This window comes from Cylas formicarius, unplaced genomic scaffold (assembly GCF_029955315.1).
Source record: "Cylas formicarius isolate icCylForm1 unplaced genomic scaffold, icCylForm1.1 PGA_scaffold_10__41_contigs__length_53128322, whole genome shotgun sequence".
Taxonomy (NCBI): domain Eukaryota; kingdom Metazoa; phylum Arthropoda; class Insecta; order Coleoptera; family Brentidae; genus Cylas; species Cylas formicarius.
The window spans coordinates 19,059,854-19,087,813 of NW_026844214.1; the positions used below are offsets into that span (position 1 = coordinate 19,059,854).

Consider the following 27,960-nt stretch of genomic DNA (forward strand, 5'->3'; position numbering starts at 1 on the left):
TAATTGGTGTCAAATTATGTGTGTAAGTACTTCAGTAGTCACTTACCTCCCTAAGGAGGTACGTGACCTACAAGTGAAGTAGCTCAAAATTTTGAATAGTCGCCTAGAATTCCTGGTAATTCTCAAAAATTTCCTGTAATGCCTTTAAATTCTTCCTGTTGCAGCAGATTCTGGTAATTTCACACTTTCTGCGGTTATAATTTATGTAATTTTTGACCAACTGAATGGGAATTTTGTTTTCACTAAGCATGACGACAAACGAAAACTTTCCCACATTGAGGTTTCCAAGGATTTGTAATTGTCAAGGAGCATTTCTTGTGATTGTTCTAGTAAAACTTGCAGCTTAATAGTTTCCTTATATTTCCTGCCATTCTAGTACACTAAAACATATTCCCCAAACTGTCCTATGTAGCTATTTAAGTCTACCTTGCAGTTTGTTAAATGATTCGGGTTTGTCTAAGGTCCTATTAGGTCCTCATATTTGCAACACTTGTATTTTCGTGAAGGAGCAAGTATTAAAAAAAAAAAAGTTTGTGAAACCACTTTTAAATCAACTTGTACATAAGGCAACACTTACTCGTACATAGGCACATCCTTTTCCTTACAGTTTTGAACGCAAACACAAGTTTTCTACAAAAACACGAAAAAGGTACAGCAAGAATCATAACCACCAAAAATTTCGTTCTTATGAAATTTTTTTCAGAAAAATTCCGGCAATGTGGCAATTCACTTAGTTGGGGGTGACGCAAGCGCAAGAGATCCACACCTTCTCTACAAAAATATAGTCACCTGCGGCGCATCACCTTTTACCGTTGTAGGACCAGTATATTATCTTATAGCTATGTGGGTTTGAAGTAATCGATCCTTGTATTTTTTTAAAAGCGTAATGCCTTCCGGAAAGATTAAATTGCGAAAAATATTGTCAATCGTTTTTTTTGTAAAGAGGAGTTTCCTATTTTACTGAAAAATATACCTCTTATGGAACGAAATATAACGAAATATATATATATATATATATATATATATATATATATATATATATATATATATATATATACTTTTTATAAAACTTAGTCCTCTTCGATTTTTGTTGAGTTGAACTAACCAAAACTAACGTCTCGCTAATCATCCTGTTGGCTTCTTCAGAGCTCGATTCAACAAAAACCGACGCAGGAGGAATCTAGAAATTTTATAAAAAGTATTACAGTAGCCTGTGGAAGTTTCTTCGAAAAACAAAATGTTAGAAGTGACTTTCGGCCTTTGATATGATAAAGCTGATGACTAAAAGTGACATTTCCCTCACATTTGATGGATGTATAATTAGGTTTTTTACCAGTAGGAAGTGGGAAAAACGAAATAAGCACTTAGAAAAAAGTGAAATACATTATGGTATTGCATTTCTTTTAATATAATTAATTATCTTTATCTATATTATCTATATCTAGTACACAAACAGTATTAGGTAACAAAACAATCCAAAAAAATAACGAGTTTGTTGCTTAAGTATAGCCCAAAAGATAATAAAAATCAATAATAATAAAGAATCCAATAATTACATCTATTTTATACTTTGTTTCTTTTATTTTTTGTGTATTTTGAATTTTTATAATATCTTAGTTGATCAGTTAATAATTTAATTTGTTTCTTTCTGTTTTCTAACTTTTTTTTAATTAATGTATTACTAATATTAAGTGTTTTATGTTTTTTTAATAGTTCTTTATATAGTTGTTCACATGTGGAAGCGTTTGAAAGAGTATCAAGAGTGTGAGAGGTGTTTGCATCTACATTTTCTAATAAATTATCAGTGATTTGATTTACTTCAACCACATGTTCAATTGGAGTTTGTATGTCCACAGAAGTATCTTTAAATTGTGATAAAATTACATGTTTCTCACTTAATAAATTTGAAACAATCACTACTTTCTTCTTATTAAAAATTTGATGCTCACTATTTACTGATAATTTAGAATTTTTTGGTTCTGAAGGTTCCAACTCAAAAAGTTTTTGTGAAGGTACTGCATCTTGTTTTAATCGTTTCTTTATTGGCAACCCTGAAACAGAAATATGTAGATAAAGGTCTTCCATATTTTAAGGCTATACTTTTATAGCTATTTTTAATGTGAATTATATTGATCTAAAAAGCACAAATAGTGTAAATTTATTCTAAAGTAAAAATGTGAAAAATATGATAAAATTTACTGAATACATACCAAGTAATTCATTTCTCAAATCCCGTTTAAAATCCACATCCAGGAAGTGTTCTGAACAAATTCTGCTGTAGGCAATATTAAATTTGTCATTTCTATTGCACAACTGTACCCATTTTTTGCATGTAACAACTGATTTTGGAAAGCTATGGAATGTTACACCTGGCAAACGATTTTTGTAACTATTATTGCAGTTATACATAGCACACATATTTCCAGACATAGTTTTTGGTTATGTAGACTACTGCGAAAGTAAATTTATTAGTTTTAACAGAAGTTTTTATTTGCTCGTTTGCGAATTATGCACCAACACCACAAGTTTGACCCTGGAAAAACTAAAGATATTACAGAGTACTCGTACATTACATATTAATCAAATTACGTGTTTAGATTGAGTGGGCTGTAGTACGTGTACGCAGTTAGTCATACACACTGAGGTCATTATTCTTTGAATATATCTTTTCTTTTTCTACCTTTCTTGATTTTTATCACAGCGGCCAAACATACTTTTCTCAAAAAATACAATCATTGACAAAATTGATCAAAATTCAAATAAAAATCGTAAGCAAAGTGAATAAAGTAAATAAATACTTAAGTTTTTTACATGTGAGGCAAGTACAAGTGTGTAATTGGTTGCCTACTCCTAGGACAATGTTTCCACAGGAATTATAGGATCCAAATAGGTGGAAAAAGCTAAATCGTTTGGTTAAGTCACTTTACTAACAATACTTTGTTTTTCTTACTTGACGGGTTGGTACACATTTTGAGCATATGTACTGTACATCAATAGTAGAAGGCAGCGGAAGGAAATATTGTACCCGGAATGTGGGTTGTGTATTTTCATTACTTGCAAAGAAATTATTTATTTTCCTCAATTGTGAGTCAACAGGCCATTTTATTCACTATTTTTTACAAATGATTGTGGAAAAAGTTATTTTAAAAATTGTTTTTTTCACAGAACACCGATACATTTTTTTCGCCCAACTTGGCCTGTCAAACGTTGGGCTAGTAACATTTTGTTTTTGACGAAATTATATGGCGCCACTGATTAAATGCCAGCCTGTGTTTGATCTGTTGTCCCGGTTACGGTTTGTTGTCTAGTTGTTGTGGTTGTTTTGCAACCAAGTGACAGTTAAAGTGAAAACTAGGATTTTTAGGTCATAGGCGGAAGAAATTCCGATATGATGAACAACTGTTCATTCGATTATTGAAGTTTAAAACATTTGAAACATGCATCCGAGCAGAAGACGTAAAAAGCGGCCTAATTATGGTGTAAGAACTGTAGAAGTTGCCAGGGGCCCTAACGGATTCGGCTTCACCATTTCTGGGCAACAACCCTGTATTTTGTCATGTATAGTCAACAACTCACCAGCGGATCAAGCAGGACTGAGGGCTGGTGATTTCCTAATTTCGGTTAATGGAGTATCTGTTTCTAAAATAACACATGATGCAGTGGTCAGCCTTATTGGAAACTGTGTTGGTGCAATTAAAATGTCTATTGCAGAAAATTATTACTCAGACAGTAGCGATGAAGAGTTGGAGTGTGGTAGAATAGCAAGCAATAGAAAACCCAAATATATGCACAAACCTAAAGTTCATCATAGAGTTTGCAACAAAATATCTTCTGATCCGTGTGAAAAGAATATTGTAAAAATGCGTGATTGTTTGGAAAATCAAAATGGACCTCTAAATTCAAATATTTTCCATGAAGATACCTGTCCTAATGAATCCCAAGTTTTAAATGCAGTTGCTACAGAAAGTGGCCCAGTTGAATTTAAAGCTATTGTAGGATATTTAGGCACTATTGAAATGCCCAAACAGCTGATGCCCAATTCTCGTTTGCAAACGGTATGTAGTTGTATAAGGAAACTGAGACAAGAGAAACGATCTCCAACTCCGGTGCTAATGACAATCTTACCAACTTGCTTGACATTAAAAAACTCATCAAATAATATTCTTGCTATATACCCAACTAATAGGGTGGTTTATGTTGGGTCTAGTGTAGAAAAAGACTCTAGATATTTTGGCTTAGTAACAAGTGCCATAAATGATAATAGAAATGAGGATTGGCAGGAATCCAAAGATGTAGAAAGTGAAATCGACATATCAAATAGCTGCCATATATTTGTTGTTGATTCAAAAATTGTAAACCATCATCTTCATGCAAATATTGCTGAAAACTTTAAAATTGTTTGCACAAATGATGGTCTTACAGACACATGTCTAGAGTTTCCACAAAACGCTCTGTACATTATAAATGTCATTCAAAGTATGTATAAGTTACAAAGTGATTGCCTGATGCACAGAAATGACCCAAATTTGCCAGTAGTTGCCAATTCTCCACAGCCAAGTGCATCTAGTAATTCAGATTCGGGTATAGGATTTAGAGATGATTGTGGCAATGTGAGTGACCGTATTTTGGTTGTTGAATTTCCACAGCACCATCCATATCCTATTTTGAATACTAAGAATCGACCTCAAGGGATAAATGGGTCAGAGGGTTCATTAGATGCTCTCGAGTTGTCTACGGGAAGGGAGAATTTATACAATAGCATTCATAATAACACAACATGCAGCCCTATAAAAGGAAAAGTCAGCAAAAATGGAAATGTAGAAGTAGGGCAGTTGAATGATGTAAAAAATATACGAGCCTGTGAGAAACGAAATAGACCAGAAAAACCTGATTGTGTCCAGAAAGAAAGTCGTTTTTCGAGGCAATACAATTACCTTCATTGTAGGGCAATTATTGGTGCCATCAATGCAACAGTTATTTCAAATGACAATCAACAGGAACTGGCATTAATAGATACCACATCACACTGCAGTAAATATGAATCTGAATGCCATAATCCACAAGTGCAAAATTCAAAGATTTCTGAAGTTGAAGATTCTGATACTTTTCGATTGCCTTTACAAGTAAAAAAAGTAAAAAAAAAACTAAAATCTGCCAAAAGTTGTGAAAATATTATGGGTCTGGAGGGCGACAAACACAGTGGAATATTAACTTTTGATGGATCTAAAGTTAGTCTAGATGAACTAAATAATTTTGAGTCATTTGAGAAGTGTGGGTATGGAAGTTTGCAAAATTTGTGTAAATTTCAGGAAATGGAATGTCAAAAAAGGAATAATGCTCAAAGCGAACCTGATATAAGGATTGATAGGAACGGTTACTTGGTAAGTGAACAATAATTCAAGAAATCTATTTTATTTTTGAATTTCTTTTTTTTACTACCCAATGTGTTTTGAAAATTTTGATGAGTTGATGAGTTTGTTGCTATCAGAAAAAAAATCATCGGTTTATATCTATACAGGAGAGCATACATGTTTATTTTTGGTTTTATTGTAGGTTGACAAGTTGCTGGGTGGTGTTGAAATAAAACTGACAACATTTAAACAAACAATGCTAGAGGTTTTTTATTTTTTTTTGTCCAGAAATTATAAAAATTCTATTTACAAACAAGTACTAATTTACATTACTGTTTAAACTATACAACAATGTTCTTCCTGATGTTTATTTTATATAAATGAAACATTTAAACTTCCAGGTGCAAGAAACATTTATACCATTTCTCAATTCTCTTGCACCTGCCCCAAATTTCATTTCCGATTCGCGAGCTTGTGGAAAACTCGTTAAATTCCTGTGTGGTAGGCAAGGTCGGTGGTGGTGGAAAGGATCAATTTATTAAAAAATAGTACTGCTTCATAGTACGAAAGCGTTGAAAGGGCATCAAAAATGAAATAGGGACTTTAGTTTAATAGGACGAAATTTTGAGGATCAAGTCACAATTTCTGAGTTAAGTCATAATTTGTGGAATATAAATAAAAATTTCTGAAGAATAACTCAGAATTTTTAAAAAATAGGTAAAAATTTCCGACATGTCTATCGAAAGGGATAGTGTTCATCGAATTATCAGATATACAGGGTGATTTATAAAGAATGGACAATCTCTAAACTGCCGCACATGCCGCACATGCCGCATACAAATGTAGTTGGTTGGGTATCAGAGGTATAGGGAGTTAATAATTTAAATTTAAAAAATTAAATTTTGTTATTAATGGTGAAAGTTTTTTTGGTATTAGAATAAAAATTGGCAGTTCTAGGTTTTTTGACATGACAATTAGGTACGGATTTGAAACTTACTTGGACGTTGCTCCTAGGGGGCGCTAGTGTCACTGTATTATATAGATAAATTGAATCATATTTTTTACCTGTCGAGTTGAAACATGGCGAAAATCTGAAAAAATATTGAGTTTTTCATTATTTATGAATTACCCTATATATCTGACTATTTTTCAGAAATTCTCGTTTTCCAAAAATTCATTTTTTTTTCTCAGAAATTCCGACTTGGCTCAGAAATTTTGCCTTAAGTTAGAAATCCTGACTTACTCCTCAAAAATTTTGCTTATTAATATAATGCCTATTTTGTTTATTTTTATTGGCCTTTCAGCTAGCGAAAAGCATTGCTTATTTCTCTTAGGCCCCGTTAAACTATGCTGTTCTAACTTCTACTTTCACGCGCATAAAACTAGCTCTATATTCGTTACAAACTGTTGACAACAATAGAAGTCTGAAATCGAAAAAAACAATTTTGGCACGGGAAGCGAAATCAGTCTAACTTATTATCCTCGAATGCCTGAATACCTACTTCGTTAACTATGGTTCAACATTTACTCTAAAACGGTGTAACCCCATAAATAACAAAAAATAATATATTCCTTATATCGGCATAAATTAATGACATACAGAGAAGAGGTCAAGATTTCGTACCAAACTAAACATGAGTAGTAACGGCATTCAAAATATTTAATAAATAAATCTCGATACCTACTTAAAAACCAATACCCAGTAATGCTGTGAATTTCTTTATTTGTTAGAAAACAAATTATAGTAACTGGAATTTGTACTTACTTATCCACCCACAACTGGATATGAAAAGGTGACCTGGGTTCAGAAATATTAAATAATACGATTCTGATATATAAAAGTAGATTAAATTAAATAATCTTCGAACTCCCTGAATTTTGTCAATATGCTTTCAGTGCTTAGAATAAAATAAAAGACATATTTTTACAAAAATACGATATACTATTATGAGCCGCCTTAAGTGAATCACGCCACTTCAGCGTATTCTACTAATTAAAGTGAATTTTCCCCTACCCGGTCGTGTGCACTAACCGAGGAAACTCTACTAGTGGGCTTCCAAATGACTCTCATTACGAGTATTTTGCAAATTTATAAATTAGATTGAGGGATTTTTTATTTAATGTTATTTATGAGTACAAATATTGGATATGCTTCAGGAGATGTAAGAATTTAAAAACATTTTTATTAGAAAATAAATTTATAACATAATCATAACTATAACTGTAAAATTTTAAATATTGACTTAGGAATTATTACTAATGCTGATACTATTTCAGTTGCCACAACAGACTAGGGATATGTTTTATTAGACAAAACACAGAGTTTTTGATACAAACCCTTCAATATACAAATACGAAAATGACCTTATAAAGTTAATAATTTTAAACTTAGCGGTGATTTAACAGGAATTGAAGTCGTCTGTAATTTCAGGTAGAAAAGTTCATATACATGAACAATGTGCCCTGAAAGTCTTTAAGGTACAGGGTCTCATTTTTTTTAATGGGTCACGTTCTCGATATCGTCTTGGGTGACATCACTCCGGAACAGTTAAAGCATGGAATTACTATTTTATTTATCATTTTATATTTGTTCCTAAGATTCCAACCAATTTTCAGGTTTGGTTTGAGTGTTGCGTGAACCATGGGAATTGTTTTTTTTTTCATTTCTAAATTTAAAAATCTTTAAATAGTAACCTTATTAAAAGTTTTCTTCATTATGATAATTAATGTGATATCGTATTATGTAATAGGGGTTAGTATTATTTACACAATGTTTCGCAACAGTTTTCCCAATTTGAGTTTTATTAGTTGAAGAACACTAGTTTTAAATGCTAAAATTGCGCATTGCACATAGAAACGAAAATATGTAAGAAAAAGGATAAATAGAGGGGTAAATAAACATTTCCGACCAAAAAAGCTTGTGAAATGAAAAATTCTGCATAGCGAGTATCTTCAAATCTTTTACGGCCTGCGGAAAATATGAATTATAATAAATTAAATAGTGGTGGTATTATAACCATTAGCTTTTTGATTATCATCATAATATAAAGGGACTAGACTTTCCTTTGTTCGTCCCTTGACCCACTAAAAAATCGCAATGAACGCTTTGAATTCCGGAATCCGGTACATTTCAACTCGCACTATCGGATTGTTTATTAGAAGTTCCCGCGACTGAGCTGGCGTGTTGATACACCAATTGTTTTGAAACCGTCTGTGCCAACCGCGATCCGGAGTGCGCGTCCGTCCATTTAAATTATTGTTAATTGCAATTGTAAATTGAAAACAATTTATTTTAGGGTGTGTTGCGGCGTGAATATCGCTGCTTGGAACGGCGGTTGTCGATTCTGACGCGAACGAGAAGCGGTTTCCGCGATTATTTCCTAAAATTCGCGCGTGTTTTCGTTTGGTTTCCATATTTTGAAATAGCGGTGCCGTGACATTTATTACAATGTGCGACGATCGTGTGGAATGTTCCGCAACAATGCGGATAATAAATTAGTGAGGAAATCATGGAAACATGCTCGTAAGTTTCTCTGTATTGCTAAACATAAATTCGAGGCAACGTGTTGCCCTCAAATTCCTCAACGTTTCGTGGCCTAGATTTGCCGGTAAAAGCAAACATCCGCCAAAATCCCAACGCTGATTGCAAAACAAACAAAACATTAGAGAAAGAAGAAAAAAATAGCAAATAAAAAGTAAGTAAAAGTAAGTAAAATGATTTTAGTAGTTTTGAAAACGAATTTCATGGAATTATCGGTGATTGTAAATTTTACGAAGTTTTGCTTATTAATGTAATAATACAATTATTTATTGTTCTTGTTAATTATTAAGTATCGGCATTTTTTAATATTTGATTGGAAAGGTAAGCTAGGGGTAGCTAGGTTATTCTATTCTGTGATAACCTGGGGTGATAATTCTTAAAAATATAGTAAAATTGTAACTTTATTCTTCTGATAAGTATAGGTACAGAAGAGCTTGTTATACACGTAAATGTTGAATACAGAATACATATAAGAAAACGCATAACTAATTAATTATTATTAACTGAGATTAAGATATCACTTGTTAGCTTTATATAATTTACAAAAGAAAATGTAAAGCGATTGGTATTATAATAAAAATAATAATAATAATTATTATTATTTTCTAGGTTAAAAATGTTCTGTCTGATCTTTTTTTGTTTAAAATGCCTTGACAGGCTCTACCTACATCTTTTACTTTAATTGTTCAAAGAAACTTCCACAGGCTGTTGCAATACTTTTTATAAAACTTCTTGATTCCTCCTACTGTGGTTTTTATTGAGTCGAACTAGCTAACGTTTCGCCAATTATCCTGTTGGCTTGTTCAGAGCTTTACTGAAACTGTTTCGCAGTTTACTTTTATACTGTTTGAGGGGGACGGAGCTAAATGAGGGGCATAAACATGTGGTAAAGAATACATTGGAGGGACTGGACGAAAAATATCAACTAGGCTCAAAGAACATTAAAAAACATTGAGACTAAGACAAATAAACTCATCCGCAGGTGCAGGTCTCTACTACCTGTCACCAATATGGGAATTAGTCATCCGAGACAGTGTTTATGCCCTTCATTTAGCTCTCCCCCCCCTCACCCCCTCCAACAATATAAAAGCAGGTACAGTCAAGCTCTGAAGAAGCCAACAGGATAATTTTCGAAACGTTAGCTAGTTTGATTCAACAAAAACCGATGCAGGAGGAATCCAGAAGTTTTATAAAAAATATATTTTACTTTTATTGCTAAGTATTGAAAAATATGTGTGGCGAAGTGCTATATTTCCATTATTTATCATTACTTCGAAACGATGTTTTTAAATTTTTATATATTTTTGCATTTTACGATGGCTCCAATGTGTATATGGTACCGTGATTGTTTTTTTATCTTATATAGTCAAATGCATTTCTAAAAGCTTAGTAAAGCGCCTAAGTAGTTATTTCATTAGATACATAACTGTATCTAACCAAATTATCGTGTTTAGCTAAGGCTTTTCAAAATTTATAAAAAATCCTTAACTTATCACTATCTGTAGTGAACAGGGAATATAAAATCAAGTAGTACATTAGCATTTTAAATTTGCATTATCGATTTATCACTTTTCGTTACTACTAAATTGTTTTCCTAAACTAAAATCGTAAATTTGATTAATTATTGTTTTTATTTACCAAAAATGAGTCGTTAAAACGAACAAAATTGTAAATAAACTTAAAATGCTTACTTAAAAAATTTGCCAAATCAATTCCTAATTGATCAATAATCTTACTAATGCCTTACACAGTTCAACACCACACTCAAAATCATAATTGATATTTCAACACAGTTCCAGTAACAAATCTTGAGAAAGAGATAGAGAATGAAAACAGAAAATATCCCAATTTGTTATTCTACCATTTTATCTTTTTTGGGATTGCTTGATTTTGTATTTAGGAACTTCCGCAAAGATTACGTGCTTGGTGATTTCTTTTTTTGTTGCAACTTTTGATGTCTAATGACTGTTTTATTGTTGTCTGCATCGCTAACGACGCAGTTCTCTCAATGTCACCTTTGTTGCTTTGTGGCATTTGCAGTTTTGTAGAGGCATAGTGGACTTTAACACCTTGTATCTCATAATCTAGTAACATTTGCATAGGCAAGTTGGCTTAATCGTCATAATTACTTGTAGTATCTACAGTTTCTGAAATTTGCTTTCATTTTGAATTACCCTGTATTAGTTATAATAATAAAAACAAAATCGAATCGGTAAGCTTTAATTCAATGTTCATATTCTAGAAATCGACTACATGAATGTGGTGCAAGACAGTATTTCAAAATTCGAAGCAAATCTCAAAAATCTGAGTATTTTTTTATCTTTAAAAGTTGTTGAAAAACCTTTCAAGAGACCATTGATGAAAAGTATGTGACTAAATTCTAAACTTCCGATCTCCGTTTTTTATTTTGTTTACCAGTTGGTAGGTGGATATCAGAAACCGACGCAACTGCACAATATCATATTTTTGATTGCGGGGCGCCGCTTTCGCGTCACTTCGACGAATGGAATGGCGTTAAACGCCAATAAACATCATTGAATTAATTTAAATTGTATGTACTTAATGTAACGCGCGTCCAAAGTGCACCAAATTAAATAAACGATCGCAAGATATTTTAATATTCTAAGCCCTGAATTAGATGTACCAATGAAACCAGAAGTCCTGTGGTAATTAATCAAGTGTATACAAACGGCTCTTTATTTTAATTTTTGTTTGTTAGTATACACTGTGATTGCAGTGGTGATTATTTATATTTTGTTAACATACCTGGCCGTTGTGAACGAGTATGGGCTTATTATATAAAAAGCACTTAAACGCCAGTTTAGATTAACTGCTAGTAAAAAAATCCAATAACAAAAGTTTTTTCGTTAAACGTAGGTTATATCACCCATAAGTATATACAGGGTTACTCAAAAGTCGCGCAACGGCCACATATCTCGGGACTTATTAGACTTAGTGTACGGGGGTTTCTAATTAATCTGGTTTAAATGATGATATAGGCGACGTTTTATGTTTTTTTTCCTAAGCCGCGAGACTTATTTCAAATGGAAAGGGTATGTTTTTATTCCATTTTTGGATTGTTCTTTAAATTCTAAATATTTTTCATATAACAAAAAAACCAAAATAATTAATGATTTAATTTGAACGAATTGGTAAACTTAAATACCAATAAAAATATTGGGTTTGTAAAAGACCGCCCAGGAACAGGGCGACCAAAAACTAAAAGAACTATGAAGAATAGTTCACAAAGTAGTTCGACGATACATAATCAGTAAAAAAATGTTGACAAAAAATAAGTATAATAGAAGCTCCTTCAGGAATTGTCTGAAGCTGATAGAGATGATGAGGAAAATTTTTGTTTGAATAGTCTTGGTTAGTACCGAATTTCCTCAAAAGTTAAAAAATGTATGTTAGAACATTGTCAAGTAGCAGGAGGACGTCAATTTGAGCATTTATTAAAATAAGTACCTTCCTTTTGAAATAGTTTTTATTGTTATTTAAGTTTAAATCTATAATTATGTCGTTTATAAATTAAATTCTAGTTTATTTAAATAGTTTTTATTGTCATTTAAGTTTACCATTTTGTTAAAATCTATAATTATGTCGTTTATAAATTAAATTCTAATTTATTGATTAAATAATTAATTATTTTTGTTTTTTGTCATTCTTGCAAAAATGGTCTAATATTTCCTGAGATATATGGCCGTTGCGCTATTTTTGACTAACGCTGTATAGTTTTCGCATTTTGATGCTTTTTTGTATAAGATTTTTAACTTGTTTAGCCTAGCTGGTATAAAAATGACCGTTAATTTTTTGATTTAGTTTCAGTTTAGTCTACAAAGTCTGCTTTTTCTTGTGAAGTCTATTCATTGGGTTCCTGGATAGCTAAAACATTAAAGGACCTGTGATATTTAGACATTTTTTATTGGCTCGAGTTTACTTTCTCCCATTAATGGGATTGAAAATAAATTGGAGGAGCCAATATAACAATTTCAATTGCATTCAGCAGTAATTGGTAATAGTATAAAAAAAACGTCAAAGCAAAAATGAAGTCTACATATCTCGAGAACGGCTTTTACTCAAGATCATCAGAGAGACAAACGTATTTTTTTACTTATAAATTTTATACAAGAGATGCGCAATCTGGAAATCAATCAACATTAAAAGCAAAGTCAAATCTTATGTGCCTCAAAACTTCAAAAAATCTCAAAAATGAAGACCTAGCGGACCTATATGAACTTTTTGGATTAGAATTAACAAAGAAATAATTCCTTAATTAAAGTTAAGCTATCTGTTTAAGCAACACTGTGGTATCTCGTTAATATTAAAAAATTCAATTGTTTTTTAATATTTGTGTTAGTTTAATTTTTTTTTGTACATCCTTACACGTATAACCAAAACTAACGACTTTTGCTGACAACCCCAATTATTGTGCACTTACATATATATTATATACTTATAATAATAATTGTATACTTGCTAATTATTTCAGCCTTATTCAGTCATTGTTTATTTTCAAAATGCATCGAATAATTATTTTCTTATTGCTGAAGCGATGGTGATGGTGACATTAAATACTGGCAGAGTAAATAAGTTTCAAAATTAGTATAATGACAATAGCTTGAGCAGTGTAAGGAACGTATTTATGTCGTACACATGACATGGCTCTATACGTTATTTTTTCGTCCTGTTTTTTAATTAAATTTCTACACAACACATTCTTACGCTTCGTATCTCTTCTCTTTCCAATTGCACTGAGTGCATTTAGACCCTCCTTGGATAGCAAGCTTTGTTTGATTTTTGCCAATGCCTTAACAATACCTATCGCTTCCTCCAGCATCCCCTTTATAATTTCTTCTATTCATCCTGTCGAATCCCGTATTTTAAGAGTTTAAGAGAAACTCGAGGAGAAACTAGAAAATAGAGATTTTTTTAATTGCTTAGTTCACTTGTAATATATTCTGGTTTACGGTTTAAAACAAGTTCATGAAAGTTTAATAATCAATTCAATCGTATTTTTTGCAGGATAAGCTGGTGCAATAAATAAATGCTAACGAAACAAATTTCGTTGGATTACTGGCCTGTAACATTTCTTACGATCTCGCTGATTATAAATAATTAAAGTAATTTTAGTAAAAACACTTGGTCTGCTATCTAAATTATGCAATAACCTTGCGGTTGCGTCATTAAGTGCCATTATGTGTACTTGAGAAATTATTTCCGCAAAAAACGGATGCCTAATTTGCACAATACCAATTTGAACTATTAACGTATTTTTCTCTATACGGTCTTTGTATTTTTCTCGCAATTTTCATGCTTACTAATCGTTAGTGTCCATTTCATAAATTTGTGGTTTAGGCAGGTATGCTGAAAAAACAAATCTTTCGAGCCAAATGTATAAGTACCATAAAAACAGTATCTGTGCTCAAAGGATGGAAATGCTGTATAGCCTCGTAGTATTGTTACTTTTTTAAATCGACAAAAATGTTGGTTTGATTTGGTTGGTGAGTTGGTCAAACCGTGAAATTAAAGTTTAACGAAAATGAAAATGAAATAACAAAATAACAAAGTTACTGACTGGCAAGCGAACAGCGCTTCCCTTTTAGAGAGCGCACCGCCACCTTCGCACTATATTGGTGACAACTGCGACCTCAATCCGCTTCTCGTACCCGCAGCCGGCCTGTCTCAGCCCCTTCGGCTCGCTTGTTACAAATTTCATAAACGCCCTTCTAGTCACAAATAATAATATTCCCTGAAGATTTTAACAATTTTTGGCTGATAATGAACTCTAGTATGGAAAACTGGAATAAGATGAATGATACATTCGAAATTACATCAAAATCAATCCTGCAAAACTTTGTTTTTAAAACACGACGATATTATTGGTGCATAATTTAATTCTACGTCGATTGGCTGTACCTTGCTATATCCATTTTAGATGGTTTTGCAGTTATTACATATTTTTTCACTTTTTTTGTTTTTTTAAAATTAATTTCAAAAACCCACTGCTCAGAAATATTTGAAATTCGGGAATTTTCATCCCTTTTAGGGAAATAAAGCAATTTTTGTTTTGGTTGATGCTATATGAAATGACGCTAGTAAAATTATTGCATATAAGCATTTGTTTTTGCAGTGTGATAAAACCAACGAAGGAATCGTCTACAACAAAGGTGGCCCTGCGGGCGGGCCATCGTCGTGGGCGACATCCTTCGAAAAATTACTGGAAGATCCTGTAGGGTTGCATTCATTTGCTGTAAGTAAACAGAGTTGTAATTTTTAAATATGACTTAAATATATTTCTAAAATATTAGTGAGCAAACCTGTATATTTTTGAATCATTGAAGCACACTTGGTATTTTGCTAGAGTTTTATTCAAAATACAGAGTTTGTACCACGGACGGGGCGGCCGTAATACCGGAAACAAATGCACACTGGGAGTTGTCAAATTGTACATTTGGTAGTCATTAGGTGGAGTTTTGATTTTTAGTCTTTCATATAAATAGTTTGGGAACAATTTGGCAATTATTTAAAGATATTTGTTTTCTGTATTACAGGCCACCTTCCAAAGTCTATTTCTTCAAAGTTCAAAACTTCTATTTTTGCTGCTATGTTTTTCGAAAGGTGATTTTAAGTTCTTTTCAATGATCAAAAAATAGGATGTAGCATATAAAAATCGATTTTTCGGTTGATAACTTATAAAATATTAGTTTTAAAAATATTTCACACACATACACACACACACACATACACGCACACGCACACACGCACAATTTTACATAACAAGAAAGTTACAGCTATTTTTTAAACATACACATTTTTGAAAAAAAAAACTTATGAAACGGTGTTAGATATTCATGTGCGGTTTTTACCAGTATATTTTTTTGTGAAAATCGAGCTCTAAACACCGACAGCATTTATGGCCTATTCCTAAAAGTGTCCAATTTGGCGCACCCAGTAATCATAAAAATGAATTGAATGAAACTTTTTCTCGTGGTTTGAGATATACAATTTTGTTTGCCAAAAACTAATCAAAACTAACTAAATATAGTAGAATTTGATATAATGCTACAGAGTAATATCAAAAAATTATCCGCCTTTTAAAAGGCATTTGTTATGAAATTATTTTTTATTCGGCAAAATTAAATTAAATTAAAAAAAAATGAAAATGTCAAAAGGCAATCGAAATTTCAAGATTGCGAAGGCAAACTGTTTTAATACAGCAGTTTTTACATTATTTACTTAACTGTCACTAGAATATCATATCAGTAAACATGTTTTTTCCACTTTGTTAAGTTAATTAAACGCCGAGGTAATCGCTACTAGTTAAAAATATTCAATAACGACTATCTTTAAATGACGACAGTACAAAGTAATCTTTATTTTTTGTAAAAAATAGAAATCGCTATATAAGATGTTCTGTATAACTAAAATGATTATATATTATCTTTAAAATAAAACGGTCGTTTGGCAAAATATTACTTTTCTACTTTCTATGTTAGCAACCAAAATTATGAGATGGTTAATATGTTTAATATTACGAGACAGCTATAAGCTTTAGCTATAGGAGTGTCTTCATGTTATTTAATTTCAAAAATACAAAAAAATTCAAGAGTTACAACCTAATGAACTGGATAACCGCGTTTTCGAAATAAGCAGTACGTTTACAAGATAAAATATATTTGCTTGAAATTATGAATTAAAAAAATTACGGCCTTAACTGTTACTCAGTTTGTATTAATTCTGAACTTAACCGCAATTAAATATACAGGAAATTAGCAATTCACTAATGGAACATTGACGCAAATTGTCTCAATTCGGTCGATATGAGGCCATAAATTCGACATTGTTTACAGTTAAAATCGATTAGCCCTCTATATACAGTGTTCCCATAATGTTCGTCACATATGGGATTTTTTTTTAATCGTTACCGATGTTAATTTTTTGCGCTATCACTTTCTTCAAGTGACTTCGAGTTTACTTTACTGATGTCAAAATAGAATTTTAGGTTATCGGACATGCATGGGCAAATAAAAACAAAATCCCATATGTAGCAAACATTAGAGGGACACCGTCTGTTTGCCTAATAAAAGTATTGCATTTTATATATGTAGTTGATGTTTATTCTTGTATATTTATTAGTTTAGTTTAGTGACATTTTGATTTAAAAGACATATCTACAAATGATCACTACATTTAACACTAACTTTGAAATAATTGGGACCAAATCACGTCACATAAAATATTTTTTTCTGAAGCTCTAGGTCAAATTGCATACATAATTATTATATACATAAAATGAAATGTCCTCACAAAAATAAAGTTTTAAAATGCATTACATGTTTAAAATGTCTACAACACTATCAAGACCTCTTAAATTTTCTTCAGCTAGGTAGATCCTTGATTTAAAATGGAAATTTGTTTAATAGTTACACACACATATGGGTAACATGCTCCTAGTCCTAGTCTATGAATTGATTACGTTGGTCATATAAAAAATATTTGTCTTTTATTCAAAAATTTAAAAATTTATAATGCATAGTTTGTGATAATTTTTTTTCCAAATACATAAAAATTTTTAGTTTCATAATTACTTTTTTTTGCACTACAAAATGAACTTTTGTAGAGAAATGCCAAAAAATTATACCATACCTAAGCACCGCACATTATAGTATTCTAGTAACATTCAGGAAAGCCAATTTTTTCTTGATGCAGAGACTAGCATTATGTTGATACCAGGATAAGAATTCGTTAAGATTTTTAACTTTGTTTCATGTTTTTATTATTTAATCATTTCAGATCCAGTTTCTTATATTTTCATTTATTATTAATTAATGCCTTTTAAACTATTCTTTGGTTTTCTTCTTTTGCATACTTTCTTTCTCATTTTCAACATGAGCAAGATCATTAATATATATTAAAAATAGCAAAGGACCCATATGCTGCCCTGAGCAATACTAAGATTATTGGCTTCACTTAATTCTAAAAATACTTCCAAAGCTAAGTACCTGTATACCTCAAATATACATGTTGCCTAATTGAAATCAGCTGGCGGTTGTTGATAAATCCTGTAAGTCTAGAGCACATAACCATTTTAAATACAGTGAAACCTCTCAATGCGGCACCTCTATTAGGCGGACACTCTTGAAACGGACAGTTTTGCAACGAAATATTTGCCTACCCTTTTATCTGTAAAACAAACACCTTTAACCGGACACTCCATTAAACGGACGCGGACAACACTATCCTGACTTGAAAAAAAATACCTCTCTTAAACGGACGTGAACTTGTAATACCAGGACAACGCAATGCTACAATATGGGGGAATTACCTTTTTCATTTTTCATATCATATCGTATTATTCATTAGGCCGTGACTTCCAGTTTTATTTTGCAAGCAAATACCTGTAAGTGGCCACAATTTTTACAATGGCACCTACTAAAAAACTTCTTTCCCTGCGAGAAAAAAATGGAAATTGGTAACATTTCGGAAAAGGAAAATTTGTTGGGGCGGAAGCTCGCAGAAAAATTTAAAATCGGGAAAACTCAAGCGGCGGAAATTGTGAAAAATAAGGACAGCATTTGTGTACAGTGGGAGTCGGGAAGCAATATTGATCAAAAAAGAAATTTTGTAAAAACTGAGGGACTTCAAATTGACAAAGTGTGTCTTGATTGGTTTTCTCGGTTTGCGAGGTCAAAACATTCCAATATCGGGGCACTTGGTAAAGGCCAAGCCTCAAGAAATAGCGGAAAAACTTAATGTTCGAAATTTAAAAGCTTCCAATGGATGACTGAAAAAGTATCCACGGAGAATCAGAAGGTGCGAGTCAAGAAGATGTAAATGAGTTTAAAGATAAGTTGCCCACACTACTCCTGGGATATCAGCCACACGATGTTTACAGTCCCGATAAAACTGGCCTTTTCTTTCGAGTCTTACCTAACAAAACACTTGCTTTGAAATCCGAAAAATGTAATGGTGGAAAGCTTTCCAAGGAAGGACTTACAATTTTATTTTGTGCTAATATGGTAGCACAAGAAGATTTGCTCGTGATTGGAAAGGCTGCCCGACCTTTAAAAATGTAGCAATTAAAAATTTACCGGCAATATGGAAAGTTAACAAGAAAGCATGGATGACACGAGACATTATGAATGAATGGTTGTTTCAATTTGATAGAAAAATGGCCCTACAAAAGTGAAAAATTATAGTGCTCTTGGATAAAAGTAAAATTACAAAACATAAAAATCTTCTTGCTTTCAAATACGACATTAGTATGTCAACCTCTAGACTAGAGGGTATCATACAGAATGTTAAATTCTATTATCAAAGACGAATCAAGTAATATCCGCGTCAGATTTAGCAAAGTCTGTAAATATTTTAGAAGCATTTTATTTTAATAAGCCTGGCCTAAAGTTTCACGAGAAACTATACAAAATTGTTTCAACAAAGCTTGTTTTTAAAAAAAAAATGATGGAATGGGATGCAGAAGATAATATCCCACTAACTACGATACTTGAAATGGAACGATTTGGTATTGAAATGAACATAACGCAAGAAACTCTAGGAAACTATGTTGGAATCGACAATATTACAGCGACTGAACATTGAAGATGCAATTTAAAACATGAAACAACCTGAACCGGAAGAACACAGCGATCAAAAATATAATAGTGGGGAACCTAGCACAATTAACAGCTATAATGAAGCCTTAAAAATAATTAACAATCTGAAAGTTTATTATTATAATTTATTATCTAAAGAGAACTATATTGCATTTCAACACCTTAAAAATTTAGATCATTTTCGGTTCAGTTTGTTAAATCAAAAAACTATAAATATGCGTCAGACTAGTTTCTTAGAGTTTGTAAATAACTAGTTAAAGTTCGTTCACCTACATTTTTTTATAGTTATTTGTATGTTTTTGAAGAAATAAACATAATACATATTTACGATTTATGTTGTTTTTCTTTTTCATGCACCTCTAATAAGCGCACAAAACTAGAAGAAGCGTGGGTGTCCTGTTATGGGAGTTTTCACTGTATTTTTGAAAAGCTCGGTTAAAGACTTATGGCTCTATAATTACTGTCGTTAGCTTTATTTTTAAACAATGGTTTTGATATTTGCAATCTTTAATTTGTTATTGTTTAATTGTTCTGTTGATTTTTTCTTACATTTAAAATGCGTATTCCTAGGAATTCCTAAAGAAAGAGTTCAGCGCCGAAAACATCTATTTTTGGACGGCGTGCGAACGTTACGCGCGACTTCCCGCAGACTCCAGACGAACCGCCGAAGCTCAACGAATTTTTAAGCAGCACTTGGCGCTCGGCGCGCCGGAAGCGGTTAACGTCGACGCCCACGGACGCCAAGCGGCGGAACAGGATCTCGTGGACGCCGACACGAACTTGTTTGAAGTGGCACAAAAGCAAATATTTAACTTAATGAAGTTCGATAGCTATCCACGCTTCTTAAAGTCGCAACTCTACAAACAGTGTCTCGCCGGCGATACCGTGATCACCAAGTTTGATCCCAGGCAAGTCTCTCGCTTCTTTGCCATTTGCCTCTTAGGAGCGCGGACTGATAAGTCCCGGACCTTACAATGAAAACAACGTTTTTTATTTATTTTTTTGCTTTATTTTTCAACATAGCCCCATTTTTCATAATTTTGTTAAAACCTCTGAAAATATCCATTGACAGCAGTAATAACGCGTTCTCGTGGCTCTCAAATCTTAGTCCACAGGGCCTATTCTGGGCGCCAAGTCAGGAGCCGTGAGTGAGGAAGCAATTCGAACTTTAATTCGTAACTTTTAGCTGATGCAACGATCGAAGGGTGTGCTGGTGCTGGTCATGATAAAAGAAGATTTTTTTTTTCGCCAAATATCGTCTTTTTTCTTTATTTCTTTGCTCAATCGATGCGATAAATAGTAGGTAGTAATAAAAATAAACAATTCTCCCTGCATCCCAAAAAACGCTTGCTAAAATTTTGTTATCTGACAAAATTGCCTTTGCCCTCTTTGGAGCTGGTTCACTGGTTGCTCCCTACAGTTTTAACTGAGTTTTTATTTTCAGGAATGTACTAGCCCATACATGTCTCATCCGTAGTAAATCGAAGCAACAATTCAAAGGATTTGGTTTATAGGGTGTTAAATATTCATTTGAAACAGTTTTCATTTTCAACTTTTGCTCTGCGCCGCAACCATCTTGGGTGGACCTTCCTGATGTACAAAATGTTATTTAAAATTTTCCAGCGCGCTATTTTTATGTTTTGCCAGTCTTCGTTTACTCAGATAATTTTGATCTGCGGTCATCATCACTGTTGTGTAACATTCGATGCGTCTCTTTCGATTGGTCTGTAAGAATAATATCCGAAATTTGGATTTTCCGCCATTGCAGCTCAAATTATGACAATTCGCACTTCCTACAAGTTCTTGCTGTTCTTTTAAAACAGTGTTTTTTTCGGGGGGCTAGGCGGACTTTTCCAAATTTTTAAATTTTTCTTGAAAAGAGATTTCCCATTTATATTGTCACTTTTTCTGTTGCTAGTAAATTTTTTGCATGGATTTGTTTCCCATCCCAATTGTCGCATAAAGAAGTCAATGGCACCTAGAAAATTACTAGATTCATTTGAATTCTATTGGTTAAAGTCAGGAAAGATAACACTATTTTGGCTAGTTGATTTAAAAGTTCCTTTTGCTTTAATATTGCAATTGCTGGTTTTACATTGCTATATGGAGCAGAACATTTTTTCAGTTTTGCTCTTTGCGACTTTCATTCTATAACTGGTTAAAATATTTTATTTTCACTTAAATTAACCAGGCATTTATTAGGTTATATTGATTTTGAAATATGTTGATACAGTTTCGAATAACGTCGCTATATGTAATTAATATTAGGTTGGCTCTACACACCGGTATCAATTCGACCCCGACTAGCAAACTGAAAAAGTCATTAAGCAATGCGGAGGATCGTCGTCGTAAATCCTTATTGCCATGGCATCGTAAGAACAACAGTAGCCATCAGAGGTCGAAATCACGAGATCGGGAAGAATCGTCTTGCCTACAAAAATACAGCAATAGTTATGGCGCCGATTATGATCATCAGCGCACGGCCGACCTTGAGGGAGGCATACACTCGAGCCAATCGTCTTTGACGTCCCTAGATTTTGCTCTCTCCAATCAAGTAAGTGTTATAATAGAAAACTGACAACAAATTAAAAACATAGTGGAGCAAATGAGAAGATTGAACTTACTAAATTCGTTGTGACTATATTTTCGAATAAAGAATGCAGCAAATTAAAATTAGACTCAATTAAATTAAATTAAATTTGGGCATTCCTATAAGTTTAGGAAGTTGATTCCTAAACTATAAGTATTCAATTCAACTCCGAAGTCGATGTCTCAAAAATTATTATTTCTAAAATGTTGCACGTGTTTCGCCCACACGGCCATCATCAGACCTATAAAATCATTTTTTTTTAAAATATTAAAGTAACTTTCATAAATTAGGAATACGCATATACAAAAACGTCAAGTCAAACTGAAACGTGAAATAAGAAATGTTGCGTTTAAGAAGTAAAAAATATAAAAACATTTAAAAAAGAAAACATCATCAGACTTATAAAAGCAATTTTTTGAAATAATAAAATAACTTGCGTAAATTAGTATATATTATATAGTATATATAATATAGTATATAATTATTTATACGGACATACCAAGACGCTAATTGAAACGTACGTAGACACAAATTGGAATGAGAACGAATCCGTTTGATTTTACCGGGAATTGAAAAATGAAATTAGAAATGTTGCGATCAAAAATTAAAAAACATAAAAATATTAAAAAAAAACTAACAGGGTTACACTGGAGATGTAATCAAGGATAGGACTCTTCTTGGCTTTGCTGATTTACATCAATGATGTATTTAATTTTGAGCCTACATTAATTTTTAATAATATAAACTGCAGGTCTCCGGTGTAACCCTATTAATCGCAACATTTCTTATTTCACTGTTTAGTTTGAGTTGACGTTTTTGTATATGTTTATTCTTAATTTATGTAAGTTATTTTAATATTTCAAAAAAATTGCTTTTATGGGTCTGATAATGGCCGTGTGGCCGTAACACGTGTAACATTTTAGAAATAATAATTTTTGAGACATCGACTTCGGAGTTTAATTTAATCTTTATAGTTTTGTGAAACCAGGCGATGGGCTATTTGTTTTAAGTTGACTCCTATATCAAAGAATGATATATTCTACAGAGTTTATTACTATGAAGCGTTGTGTAATGTACTGGTCAATAATTTATAGAACGCCAATGTTCAATGATAAATAATGTAGTTCCTACCATGTTTATGTGTTTTTTTTCTATTTCATGGTTTTCTAATAACCAAGAAAGTTCTGTACTCCATTTAATTTGTAGTATCCCACAAGGCACTCGACCTAAACTGTAGCTCTTGCTTGCTGATTTATATAAATGGAAGAATGAGGTGTTCGCGTTTTAATCAGTTTATTTAAGGATATAATTCTTACTGACATCATTTAAGCCCGTTCTCACTTGGTGACTTTTCATAAAATTGCATTAATTTTTATTTCGGGCACTCGCAATTTGAAATGTTTATAATAAAGGTTTTACCGAATTTATTTGTGAAAAAAAGAAAACTTTTTCATTTTTATATGCAACCATATGCAACACAAGAACTTACCATTATTAAAAACGTTTATTAAAACTAACATGATATTATTAGCATGTAGCCTACATAAACAAATTTGTCACCACTGATTTCAGAGAAGGATAAACGATTGAAGTAATTTTACAAAGTACCCGTTAACAAATAATTTAACCTCAAAAAACCCAATCAGGTAGAAAAATTGAGACATATAAAACAATTTCTGACTACACTTATCTACCATTAGCATTAATGTATAAGTATATTATATATTCCCGCCAGGTTAACGCTGGTTATTTTGTTGACAATTGTTGAAGTTTTATATATAAGTGGAACGCTGCTCGGGCAGAACAGTGACCGAACTGCAAAAATTAGAACTATACTAATACTGCCTTTAAAATTTTGACTACTAAGTGAACGGCTGCTCTGTTTACAACAGACATAAAAAGAAAACAGAAACATTGTGTTTATTATTAATTCAGCAAAAAAAAATTCACCAAGCCCCAAGTTCTGGTTTCAAATGGGCCACCCTTGATAGTGTATTTCATCAAAAGCGTATGATCTCATAAATCGATATGAAAATTGAAGAGCTCAATTTATGTCTCGTTTTAATGGAAAAGAATATCAGAAGTGTGATGGTGTCCATTTTTGTCAATATATTTTTTGTTATTTGGTGAAGTTGTAATTTTAACATTAATAAACATTCCAAAAAAACTTTTTCTTATAAAGTTTTTACATTCTCTAGGTTTATTAGTGACATTAATAGATTATTTCATCCGTCATTGCAGTTTTCTGGAGAAGTGGTTATGGAAGCAAGGTAATTCCCCTGCATGTGATGTGGTGTGTCTGTCATATTTAATAATTTCCTTATACCATCAAACCGGAATTTCAATAAAGAATTTCTTGTAGGAGAATTGTAATCAAATGTTGACTTCATCTGCCTACATCAAAACAGCTCTGTGCCGCGTGAGACTCAGTAGCGGTAGCACCACTGTAGTACAAATTAAGGAGGACGAAACAGTACAACAACTAGTTCAAAGACTGTTGGATAAACGAGGACTAGTCTATTCATCTTTCGAAGTTTTTACAAATAAGCACCCGAAGGTAAGAAAGAATGGGTAGTCCGTTTTGGTATAGAATTTATTTTCGTTTAGGCATTAAACATATCGGAGTCCTCGTTAAAACTTGCGGGTTGCGAGGTGACAGTCGAGCAGAGGGTTGTTTTTAAGCTCGATCTCCCTAACCGCAAAATAATATCGGTCAAGTCGAGGTATTCGAAAATAATTGCGGACGTTTTGAGGCCTACCTTGCACAAGTACAAATTTAACCTAGAACAAACCAACGTAACTCGAGCTGGCTGTCCGATCGATATATCTTTACCTGTGACGTCAATCGATATGGACCGACTTAATATTTCTTTAAAAGAAGGTAAGTTTATCTACTTTGTTATTGTTTATGCTTAGCTGCATATGTAACGAATGGACAAGCTTTAAATCGAAAGCGCAGGTAATAGAGCAAAATTATTACATTTCCGGACCTTATTAAAAGACACTGTTAGCTTTTTAAATCGAAAAAAATTTGTTCGGGTTTGTCAAACACGATAATGAAACGAAAGTCAACATTTATTTCGTTCGAAATAAATGTTGAGTTCTGAATAAAGTCACTGACTGAGTCACTAGCGAGCGTGAGTATGGGAAGCTAATATTTTTTTTATTTGACGTTTTCTCGTATTGTACAGGGTTTTTCGAGATTTCATGTTATATTATAAAGTATAATAGTTGTATCAGCTTTGCATCTATAGACTTCAGATTTGGCTGGAAATACCCGGATTTAAACTTTAGAAGCTGGGAGTGATCAAGTCATGAAATACTTTTCTAAATTTTTTGAAAAATTTGTTTGAATTATTTTGGCGTCCAGAAAAAAATCTTGAACCAGGAACTGTTGAAGATTCGGGACTATAACTTTAATTTGAGGCATTTTTTTATGATATACAGGGTGTTTTAGATATGGACAAAAATCTACCACACACGCTGCTCGAGATATCCATATGAAAATTCTGATCGACTATTAGGGCGTACTGCATAGTTTCAAAAATATATATATTTTCTCGAAAACCATTTACTCTATTGGAAAAATCTTGGATAAGGAAACGTGGGAATTCCAGTACTATAACTCCTATTTCCGAATTTTTTTCAATTATATACAGGGTTTGATTATGGGATAATTTGGTTTAAGTAAACCAGAGAAGGATGTGGTTTATCCCCTTATAAACATGTTAACCCGTATTGTTATTTAATGCAAAAAAATATTTATAAGTTCACATTAATCTATTTGCTCCGCTTTGTCATACATGAATCCAATATTTGTTTAAATCTGGTTATGGATTTCACTCATATTTATCTCCTTGCTATGAGATTTACAAATTATTGGAAACCAAATTAATGGAATAACTATTACAAAATTTGAAAATTTGATATTATACTAGAGTAGATAGGGGCTATCTTAATAATTATTATTTGAGGTGGCAGCACTTCCGGTTATACCAGAAAGAAATGCCTGTAATGGCAAATGCAAAACTGACGTTGCAGACCAAAGAATATCTAAAATTTTGAAATTTTAATTAAAGAATTAACTAAGTAAATTTGGTTAATAATTTGAATAATTATTAATAGACGTTGGTGAAGAAAATAACAATTTAAGTCAAAAAATGTAAACAAACTATTTTTATAATCTTACCTTTTGAATTAAACATTAATGGTAACTGTGCATAAAGTGGTAAAAAATTTACGATATTATCTGATAAACATAACACAACGTTTTTTTTAAAAATATGTTTTATTATTGATTTTCGATATGCATTATAATTTTTAAAAAATTACTTTGACATATTTTTGGTTAAATTTTGGTTAAACACATAAAAACATAAAAAAAACTGATACTAGTAATCAGTATTATATATAGAAATAAACAACAAAAACTCAACAAAATTTAGCTGCCTATGATAGTTACAATTTGCAAATGCAATCTTCAATTTTCAGGCGTAAACGATACCACTAACGACGGTACCGATGTTCCAATTCTCAAAATTAATAATGTTCGAGTAAAAAAGTTGGAGGAGATAACCAACAAAGTCTTCGAGAGTATCTTACAAGAAAAGTCGGATATCGAAGCGTTCAAGCCGTCCAAATCTGACAAGGGTTCCGTCAAAGTAACACGGGAGAGTTTATTTTAATATTTGTGCTTTTATTGACCAACAAATTTCTAGAGTGAGGATTGGGGTTCGGAACATTCTTCTGGAATCTTTGGAAAATTTCTTCGCAGAGACTCGGCGATGCACGAAAGGAAAAAGAAACTTGGTAGTCACAGGGCAAAGGCATGCACCCACGGTAATAGAGAGGAATCGTCGAACGATCAGCTTATTAAAAAACCTTTGATTGCCAAACTTAAGGTTGGACCCAGTAAACAAGTCGCGTATAGCGAAAGTGATGGTAAGATTATATCAACTCTCAGACGATTTGCTTTATTTGTAAAGTACAGGTTGATCGGGAGCTTTGAAAATGTTAAAAATGCAATACCGATTTTGAAAGAATGATTCATGTGTTTTCTTTTTTATTATAAGGCGATAATGATGTCTTAAAAATTGTTGACAGGCGCATTGTTACAAACAAAAACCCTTGTTAAAACAATCAATTAAGTATAGGGGAGTAGTAGTTAGGAGTTAAGTATAGGGAGTAATTTCATGAAGCAATGTCACACAACTTCTGTATTTAAAATTTTTTGACCCGAAAGTGAGCTACCCTGAATATGTCAATATTTTAGAATTGGTGGAAGGGTTGACAAGAGCGCAAAGGCGATTGGAGGACCAACGTGGAACGGAAATCAATTTTGAACTTCCAGACTTCCTAAAAGATAAAGAGGAAGATGGCCAGTATCAAACACCTCGGCAAAGCATATCCGAAAGTAACAGTCGATTCTATACATCCGGTTCTAGTCCAAAAGTATCCTCTGTGAAAGCGACCTACGAAAATGTTTCTGTTAATAGAACTACGAGTTCACAAAGCAGTATTAATAAGGTCGAATCTATGTCGTCTAGAGTTCAAGTAGAAAAACGGACACTTGCTTCAGAGCCGCCTCCCCTGCCTCCCAAACCAAAAGTTATACCAATCAAGCCTCCAAATTGGGGACAGAGCGATGCTTTCAAATCACGAGAGGGTCCAGGGGATGTAAAGCAGGATGTGTTTCTTGATCAACCCACGAGCAGCTTTGTTTAATTATTTTTATATATTTATTGTATTCTGTACTATAGCTTATAAATTTGTAGATAGTTTTAGGTTTGACAGATGACATTTATAAACTGTTTTTTATTATTTAGAGACTTTGAATTTGAAGTCTTGACCATTTATTAGATA

At 32.5% G+C, this 27,960-nt stretch overlaps 2 protein-coding genes across 7 annotated transcripts; one reads left to right on the forward strand and one right to left on the reverse strand.

Moving 5' to 3' along the window:
• Nucleotides 1-1,091: 1,091 nt before the first annotated feature.
• LOC132708069 (THAP domain-containing protein 1-like) lies at nt 1,092-8,868 on the reverse strand. Of its 6 annotated transcripts, none has more exons than XR_009619823.1 (4): nt 7,117-8,868; nt 6,349-6,775; nt 2,211-2,369; nt 1,092-2,051 (listed from the first exon to the last, which is right to left on the reverse strand). XR_009619823.1 is itself a non-coding variant. In XM_060680176.1 (3 exons), exons 1-3 carry the CDS (start codon nt 2,976-2,978, stop codon nt 1,564-1,566), a joined length of 675 nt encoding a protein of 224 aa, XP_060536159.1. In that variant the 5' UTR covers nt 2,979-3,125; the 3' UTR covers nt 1,099-1,563. The 6 variants fall into 6 exon arrangements, 1 of the variants encoding a protein (XP_060536159.1); XR_009619822.1 differs by having other exon boundaries at nt 1,099-2,051; nt 6,349-6,442; XR_009619821.1 differs by lacking the exons at nt 6,349-6,775; nt 7,117-8,868 and adding exons at nt 2,590-2,900; nt 2,951-3,126 and having other exon boundaries at nt 1,100-2,051; nt 2,211-2,533.
• On the forward strand, nt 3,287-27,956 carry LOC132708066 (regulator of G-protein signaling loco). The gene is made up of 9 exons (XM_060680173.1): nt 3,287-5,381; nt 15,026-15,145; nt 20,079-20,416; nt 21,777-22,062; nt 24,461-24,655; nt 24,706-24,979; nt 26,590-26,759; nt 26,817-27,039; nt 27,371-27,956. Exons 1-9 carry the CDS (start codon nt 3,438-3,440, stop codon nt 27,820-27,822), a joined length of 4,002 nt encoding a protein of 1,333 aa, XP_060536156.1. The 5' UTR covers nt 3,287-3,437; the 3' UTR covers nt 27,823-27,956.
• The last annotated feature ends 4 nt before the right edge of the window (nt 27,957-27,960 follow it).